Source organism: Poromitra crassiceps (genome assembly GCF_964638095.1).
Source record: "Poromitra crassiceps genome assembly, chromosome: 16".
Lineage (NCBI taxonomy): Eukaryota > Metazoa > Chordata > Actinopteri > Beryciformes > Melamphaidae > Poromitra > Poromitra crassiceps.
In genome coordinates, this window is record NC_139645.1 from 20,749,058 (window position 1) to 20,758,071 (window position 9,014).

Consider the following 9,014-nt stretch of genomic DNA (forward strand, 5'->3'; position numbering starts at 1 on the left):
ACCCCGCCCTCCCATCCAGTATCAATACAGCCCCAATCGGCAATGTGTAGCTAGGACGTGTTTAGGCCGTTGCAAGGCTGTATTAACTGGATGCTATGGTGTTTTCGGCTCATCGGTATAGGGCATTCGTAGATCGTTGCTAGGGTGTACTAAGTAGTTGTGGGTGGGAAATGGGCGGGCCTTTGTGAGTACAAGCGGGAGGAGCCAAGGAAACTAGGGCAGAAAGAATTTTGATCGTAGAAGCTATGGTTCCAAACTTACAAACCAAAACGTAAAGAGGGCAGCTATAGCGCCACCGTGAGGTCAATTGGTATAATTTTTTAGGCCAGATTAGAAGAGTACTCTATGAACCTATGTACCCAATTTGGGAACAGTCGCTCTTACAGTTTGTGAGATACAGCTACTGAATGCTGCTATAGCGCCCCCTATAGGCGAAATGACACAATTTTATGTTTATCAGCTCAGAGTACATATGTGCATTGTGCATACCTGGACCAAGTTTGGTTCGGATCGGACAATGTGGTCCGGAGTTATGGTGGTTTTTGTGAAGTAGGCCCCACCCACCCCCGCCCCCTACAGGCCAAATGACACTTTCTTTTCTGAAATCAGCTCAGAAGTGTCAAGTGTCATACAAGAAAGAAGGCTGGCCATAATTCCAATGAATCAGCACTTCCTGCCGCCCTTCAAAATAAACCAATTTAGAAGGTACAGGTACTGAATGCTGCTATAGCGCCCCCTAGAGGCGAAATGACAAAATATTTGTCCTATAGGCTCAGAGTACATCCGTCCACACCTGTACCAAGTTTGGTTAGCATCGGACGATCTTTGTGAAATAGGCCCCACCCACAGAACTTTGGAGGTCGATTATATCGCAACGGTGCGGAATTTCAAAAAAACGCAAAATAAGTTTTGTGCGGGACAGTCCACACACGCTCTGTGATGTGGTTTGGTGAAGATCGGGCAAAATTTGAAGGAGAAATAGCGAAAAAACGCTTTTCGACAAAATTCAAAATGGCGGAAAATCTAGTTAGACGGAAATGGGCGGGGCCTATATCAGCAGATGCGGAATGGCCCAAGGAATCCAGGGAAAAAAGAATTTTGAATGTAGCCCTTACGGTTCAAAAGTTATGGACCAAAACGTAAGGACGGCTGTTATAGCGCCACCATCTGGTCAAATAGTGGAATTTTCCCGCACAGAGTAAAAGGTGACTCTGTAAACCTACCTACAAAGTTTGGTAATAGCAGGTCATACGGTGTCTGAGCTAGAGCTAATTTAATGCCAACGATTTCGAAACCCCATTCAAGTGAATGGGGAAAAAAATTGTACGTTAACGCCAATATCGCGAAAACCGGCGAACGAAACCCTTAGCAATCCAAATGCACACGATTCCTCAATGAGCCGCACGTTTTGATGTCTCCCATGTCTGTGTAGTGTGAAAACTGTAGGAGAAATGGTGAAGCAAACTTTTGGATAGAAGAAAAATAATAAAAAGAACTAGAACGGGCTAAATTTGCTGAAGCAAATTTGATTGTGCTTGCTCCCGCGTGACGCTCCGCCCCCCTTGCACCGCCCCTGCCTTAGACCCCGCCCTCCCATCCAGTATCAATACAGCCCCAATCCGCAATGTGTAGCTAGGACGTGTTTAGGCCGTTGCAAGGGTGTATTAACTGGATGCTATGGTGTTACAGGTACTGAATGCTGCTATAGCACCCCCCTAGAGGCGAAATGACACAATATTTGTCCTATACGCTCAGAGTACATCCGTCCACACCTGTACCAAGTTTGGTTAGCATCGGACGATCTTTGTGAAATAGGCCCCACCCACAGAACTTTGGAGGTCTATTATATCGCAACGGTGCAGAATTTCAAAAAAACGCAAAATAAGTTTTGTGCGGGACAGTCCACACACGCTGTGTGATGTGGTTTGGTGAAGATCGGGCAAAATTTGAAGGAGAAATAGCGAAAAAACGCTTTTCGACAAAATTCAAAATGGCGGAAAATCTAGTTAGACGGAAATGGGCGGGGCCTATATCAGCAGATGCCGAATGACCCAAGGAATCCAGGGAAAAAAGAATTTTGTATGTAGCCCTTACGGTTCAAAAGTTATGGACCAACACATAAGGATGGCTGTTATAGCGCCCCCTAGAGGCGAAATTACACAATATTTGTCCTATAGGCTCAGAGTACATCCGTCCACACCTGTACCAAGTTTGGTTAGCATCGGACGATCTTTGTGAAATAGGCCCCACCCACAGAACTTTGGAGGTCAATTATATCGCAACGGTGCGGAATTTCAAAAAAACGCAAAATAAGTTTTGTGCGGGACAGTCCACACACGCTCTGTGATGTGGTTTGGTGAAGATCGGGCAAAATTTGAAGGAGAAATAGCGAAAAAACGCTTTTCGACAAAATTCAAAATGGCGGAAAATCTAGTTAGACGGAAATGGGCGGGGCCTATATCAGCAGATGCGGAATGGCCCAAGGAATCCAGGGAAAAAAGAATTTTGAATGTAGCCCTTACGGTTAAAAAGTTATGGACCAAAACGTAAGGACGGCTGTTATAGCGCCACCATCTGGTCAAATACTAAAATTTTCCCGCACAGAGTAAAAGGTGACTCTGTAAACCTACCTACAAAGTTTGGTAATAGCAGATCATACGGTGTCTGAGCTAGAGCTAATTTAATGCCAACGATTTCGAAACCCCATTCAAGTGAATGGGAAAAAAAATCGTACGTTAACGCGAATATCGCGAAAACCGGCGAACGAAACCCTTAGCAATCCAAATGCACACGATTCCTCAATGAGCCGCACGTTTTGATGTCTCTCATGTCTGTGTAGTGTGAAAACTGTAGGAGAAATGGCGAACCAAACTTTTGACCAGAAGAAAACAGAATAAAGAAAGATAAAGAAGTATGAGAGATTCTAAGATTGTGCTTGCCTATCTGCAAGCACAATAATAATAAGTATGAGAGATTCTAAGATTGTGCTTGCCTATCTGCAAGCACAATAATAAGTATGAGAGATTCTAAGATTGTGCTTGCCTATCTGCAAGCACAATAATAATTGCTTTTATCTCGGAAACGGAAGGTGCGATCCTGATTCCGGGCCTCGTTCAGCTAATTTTCCACCCCGAGTCCAACGCCGCCATCCGTGAGTCTCTACGAGTTACGGTTGCGGAGATACGTTACTGTAGCGCCCCCCATAGGCAAACAATAGCGCCCCCTACACGCCAAATTACACTTTCTTTTCTGAAATCAGCTCAGAAGTGTCAAGTGTCATACAAGAAGGAAGGCTGGCCATAATTCCAATGAATCAGCACTTCCTGCCGCCCTTCAAAATAAAACAATTTAGAAGGGACAGGTTCTGAATGCTGCTATAGCGCCCCCTAGAGGCGAAATGACACAATATTTGTCCTATAGGCTCAGAGTACATCCTTCCACACCTGGACCAAGTTTGGTTCGCATCGGGCGATCTTTGTGAAATAGGCCCCACCCACAGAACTTTGGAAGTCGATTATATCGCAGCGGTGCGGAGTTTCAAAAATACGCAAAATAAGTTTTGTGCGGGACAGTCCACACACGCTCTGTGATGTGGTTTGGTGAAGATCGGGCAAAATTTGAAGGAGAAATAGCGAAAAAACGCTTTTCGACAAAATTCAAAATGGTGGAAAATCTAGTTAGACGGAAATGGGCGGGGCCTATATCAGCAGATGCGGAATGACCCAAGGAATCCAGGGAAAAAAGAATTTTGAATGTAGCCCTTACGGTTCAAAAGTTATGGACCAAAACGTAAGGACGGCTGTTATAGCGCCACCATCTGGTCAACTAGTGTAATTTTCCTGCACAGAGTAAAAGGTGACTCTGTAAACCTACCTACAAAGTTTGGTAATAGCAGGTCATACGGTGTCTGAGCTAGAGCTAATTTAATGCCAACGATTTCGAAACCCCATTCAAGTGAATGGGGAAAAAAATCGTACGTTAACGCCAATATCGCGAAAACCGGCCAACGAAACCCTTAGCAATCCAAATGCACACGATTCCTCAATGAGCCGCACGTTTTGATGTCTCCCATGTCTGTGTAGTGTGAAAACTGTAGGAGAAATGGTGAAGCAAACTTTTGGATAGAAGAAAAATAATAAAAAGAATAAGTATGAGAGATTCTAAGATTTTGTGCTGTTCGTGGGAAGGCTTCAGCAGTTTTACAGGTCAAAGCATACAACTTGTATCATTCTTTTGGTTTTCAGGTCATACAGATATGTTGGATATCGTCAGTGAGTACATGGTGGATGCATGGCAGGCTGGGGAGAAGGATCCACAGAGTCATTCCATCATGTGCAGTTAACAAAATAAGAAGAGTCTATCCTGAACCAAGTGGAATCTATACAGGGTTTATAGCTTTAGATATTGATGATGCAAAAGTAGATGAAGCATGGAGAGATTGAAAACCTCGTTTCCCTTATGGCATACAGAAAACAATGCACACCCACACAAAACCATTTTCATGCACCAAACCATTTATTCACATCACAAAATAGGCACAGTCGGTAAATATAAAGTAGGCCTACATTAAATACACATTAGCAACACCACACCATTAAAACCACTCAAAATTATAATTGCCAAAAATCAAATAACTTGCACATAGCCTACCATCCTAATAATTGCTCGAACACACAAGTGACACTAGCAAACTAGTCACCAAAACACAACAACAAACTGGACGACTATAGTGCAGCCTATTATTCAGGCATCATGCTGACGTCTTCACTCCAAACAAAAACAAAAAACTTGACGACTGGTAGGCTACAGCCAGTTACTTTCAGCCATCATGCTGATTTGTGAAAAAAAAAGACAGATGGCTCTTTGTCACTAGTGCAGGCGATGATTCACTGCTCCATGTCTTCATCAGTCCCCGCAGCATCTCCTGTGCATCCTGAACCACTGGCTTCCTCACCGTCGTCGATTCGAAGAGCTATGAAAAACACAACATAATCACATCAGATAATACACAAGACTATCACATCACATGGCCGTTCAAAACACACATTGCCTACACACATCTACACAACACATTGTCCATCACTACTTACCATTCAGCTGCTCGGGCACGCTGTCTCTATCTTCCCACGGCACTTCGGAGCACAGAGCATCCAAGCTGGCCTGTAAATCTGCTACTTTTGCCTCTAATGTAGCATTCTTCTGCAGAACTTCTCGGAGCTTCGCTTTCTCCATCCGTAACTGCTTCTGTAACTCTAATTCCCATGTGGCGGCTCTGGTCCCGCGCTCTTCCAACTGGCGAATTGTCGCCAGTAATGTCTGGCGTTGTAGGTCGCTTGCCCGTTGTCTACGTGTGAGCTGGGCCATCACACCTATTCTGATGGCGTCCAGGACTTGGGGCTCCCCATTGCTGACACGCTCGAGCAAATCCTGCTTTGTGTAGCCGGGGTTCCCAAATGCCATCTGTGAATAAATACACACATCACATATTAGTGCACAAGAAATTAATATAACACATATTACTGCGCAATAAATAATCATTCTCTCATTACAACAGGCATTTACAACATATCGCCTATGTGCACCAGGCGTATAGGCAAGTTTCCGCACCTATAGCCCAGCCCAGCGCCAGACTTGTGGGTTTAGCCATCAGCAACACTTACCACGAGATTAAGAAAGACTTGATGAACTGCACGGGTGATGCAAAAACCCATTCTGACGGGAGAAGTCCTTGGCACGGGAGAAGTCGTTGGCAAAGTTGAATCCATGTTGAAATCAGGAGGAGTAGCCTACTATCAAGGATGCGTCACTTCTTGTCAGAATCAAAATACACAAACTCAGGTTCGTTCGTTCGTTAGTTCTTGATCTTGACCTCAGGTACATCACAGACTGGCCTTTTAAAGAGATAGGTGAGCACAAAGAGGGCGTAGCTAGCCTGTGCCCAGCAGACCATTCAATGCGCCAACCTCACATCAGCCAATCAGAGCATAGTCGAGCACAATAGGGATTTCTTCATGTATACACAGTTTAGTCATCACGGCCGACTCCAAGTTGAACATCTAGGCTTAATATGAAACAGACAGTTTAGTTACTTGTTTTTAATAACAAATCTGGCCATGACAATACCAAAAATATATCCAAAAAAACGTCATGACGTAGCAATAGAAAGAAAGTAGAAAAAAAACGATGTGCATGGAGAAGGTCTAAAAACCATCCTGTGGTAGCCTGATCATTTCATAAATACATAACACATTATAGTAGAATTCTTAGCAAACGAAATCTAAATTTCACATCATTTTTTGATTTCCAAATAATTTCCTAACTATTCACTGCAGGTCTGCCGTCTGCGCAAAGGGAACAGCTGAACGCACACCGCTCCTTATTTAATTAATTAATTCGGTTAGGCTTTGCAGACCCCTTAAGATTAAACAATAAAACACAAAAAACAAATCCTATTATCCAACAAATGTATTTTATTATAGCCTAGTGAATGAACTCGTCACACACTTTGTGAACTGAGTTATATTCCCGTTTAATTCAGCCAAAGAACATTGACGGGCCTACATTAAATGTGTCTTTGCATCGAAGAACCTGAAATTAAATAACTTGAAAGATCATCTAATGCCTACCCCACACTACAGGATTTTCTAATCCTTGGAGATTAGAAAAATCTTGAGAGCCCACACACTACAGGACAGAGAGAGCCGATTTTTTAACATTTCAATCTTGGGACACACACACAATCGCGTCTGTTCAAACGCAACCCCACACACTAGAAGATTATGCCGAAGATTCACATTGGAAGCAGGGCTCGACGTTAACTTTTAAAATGCCTATTCAGTGTGCGCACCGGGTGTAGTAGTAGCTAGTAATAATGAAAATAATAATAATAATAATAATAATAATAATAATAATAATAATAATAATAATAATAATAATAATACATTTGTGTCATTTCGTTTTCTAAACAAATCTTATTTTTTGTTTTTATAATGCATTTGCACTGAAAGGATTTGTTTAACTAATATTTGCGCAGACAGCCGCGTCCAGTTGGGGTGTAGGCCTACTGTGCACGGCCACAGGCTACATGCTTTGCAGTATAGCATTAGTTTTCCGTCCCGTTCAAAGACGCACGGGTATTTCACCTCGATGACAATTTCCTCATTCTTTGTTTCTGTGCGGGGCTGCGGGTGGACGCGGACCAGTTTATTTTGTGAAAAACTAATGGAAACGCAGCTACTACTGGCTCTCTGCTCAAGATGCAATCGCCTGTCGGGTTGTAAATATCTAACATGTTAGATATGGCCGATTCTAATGCTTGCACTCATTCACAGTAATTAACTGCTTGTTAAACTATAAATCGCAACTTCATCCAGAGTAGGCTCACTTTCAAATTACTGTGTTGTCATATCCTGCAATGAAACACCTTTATTTGAAGCGAGACTTGCCTATGCTCCTCTAGCACATTCATATTACATGAAGAGAGTAATTTTCTTACAAATGGGCCTGATCTTTTTATTGTAAACATCCACAGTCCACACTCAAGTCTCTGTGAGCAAGCCCTGGGCACAGTGTTCACTCATGATCGTTTCGTACAAATGTGCATGTAAGCCGAGTGCTAATTACATTGCCTGCAGTGCTGGAGGGAGACGACCTGACGCTTCCTGCACATTTTAATGCTAATCATGGCCTTTCAGAAGGAAAACACGGCTGGGTGCAGCTGACGAGTGTTCATTCCGTGTCACGCACTCATCGACTGGTTAATTTACATGGTGATCATCTTGTCTGCCGGCCCCTGGCTGCACCATCTCAATCCTGCCCTAACTCATTCAAATGAAAAAATAACCCCAAAATATAGAAAAGGCATGTAGGCATTATGTCATAACTGCACATTATGTAATAAAATGCCAAAATGTAATAACATCTCACTTTCAATATGTAATAACGCCGCATTATGTAATAAAATGCGCAATATGTAATAAATCGCCTCCACGCAATATGTAATAGCGTTTGACGCATTTTGTAATAAATGTATTACATATTGCGCAGATTATTACATTTATTTGTTTATTTGTTTATTTAAAAAGGATCCCCATTAGCCGCCGCCGAAACGACCGCTAGTCTTCCTGGGGTCCAGACACAATACACATTACGTTACAAGCAATTGTAAACAGTAGACAGTAAAGTGCAGTAGTAAAATACCATATTAAATGCATTACAATACAGGGAAAATCACAAAAAAAACATAGTAAAAATCGATACAAGTAGGATAGAAAAACAACAATAGTTTGGTCAGCTAATTCTATAGGCTGGCCTATTGCGCACACAATTTATCTAAAAGACACTATATTCAAAACATAACATTCCAAGTAGTGTTAAAGTGTTGTCCTGAGCATCAGTGTGTGTTTGCTGGTGTTTGAGAGTGCAGCTGGGATCTTAACTTCCTTTTAAAACCAACCCTCCCATGAATGGAGGAAATATTTCCTGGTAGACAATTCCAGGCCTTTATAGATCTGTATATTACAGTCTTCTTCATATAGTTGGTTTTGGCTCTAGGCAAATTCATTTGTCCCCTACTAGCCCCTCTAGTGGAGTGTGTGTGAGTACTTGAGCTATAAAAAATGCTGCTGAAAAGGAAACCAGGAATTTGTGTATGAATAACTTTGTGAAAATGCAAAAGTAGGATGGATGATAGTCTCTGCTCCACAGTGAGCCATATGAGACGTGTGCATGTCAGCTATGCTAGACCTAGGGGAACACCCAAGGACCAGCCTAGCTGCCTTGTTTTGTGCAACTTGTAATTTATCAATAACACCTTTAGCTGCAGATGACCACACCACAGAGCAGTAGTCAAGATGACACAAAACTAATGAGGAGACAATTTGGCGAAGTGCCGATGATGTTACAAATGAAGCACATTTCCTTGTGATGGCAACAGTAATGATTAAAATTGTAATCTAGAGATAAATATGACCATAATTGGCCATGGCCCTGCACTTTACAAAACACGGACTTTG

General features: G+C 42.5%; 3 protein-coding genes across 3 annotated transcripts in view; 1 reads left to right on the forward strand and 2 right to left on the reverse strand.

Moving 5' to 3' along the window:
* The window catches only part of LOC310791316 (tubulin polymerization-promoting protein family member 3-like), a gene marked incomplete at its 3' end in the record, with an annotated part of 516,176 nt that overhangs the window by 229,083 nt on the left and 278,079 nt on the right, over window positions 1-9,014 (forward strand). The window lies entirely within an intron of this gene.
* Window positions 1-9,014, reverse strand: part of LOC310791505 (NACHT, LRR and PYD domains-containing protein 12-like) — a gene marked incomplete at both ends in the record, with an annotated part of 280,341 nt that overhangs the window by 82,373 nt on the left and 188,954 nt on the right. The gene's annotated exons all lie outside the window — the stretch shown is intronic.
* Window positions 4,887-9,014, reverse strand: part of LOC310791097 (protein NLRC3-like) — a gene marked incomplete at both ends in the record, with an annotated part of 109,081 nt that continues 104,953 nt past the window's right edge. The window contains 2 exons of the mRNA XM_083652799.1: window positions 4,887-4,972; window positions 5,091-5,460. Of these exons, the coding sequence (XP_083508925.1) occupies window positions 4,887-4,972; window positions 5,091-5,460 (456 nt within the window). The remainder of the gene's footprint in view (window positions 4,973-5,090; window positions 5,461-9,014) is intronic.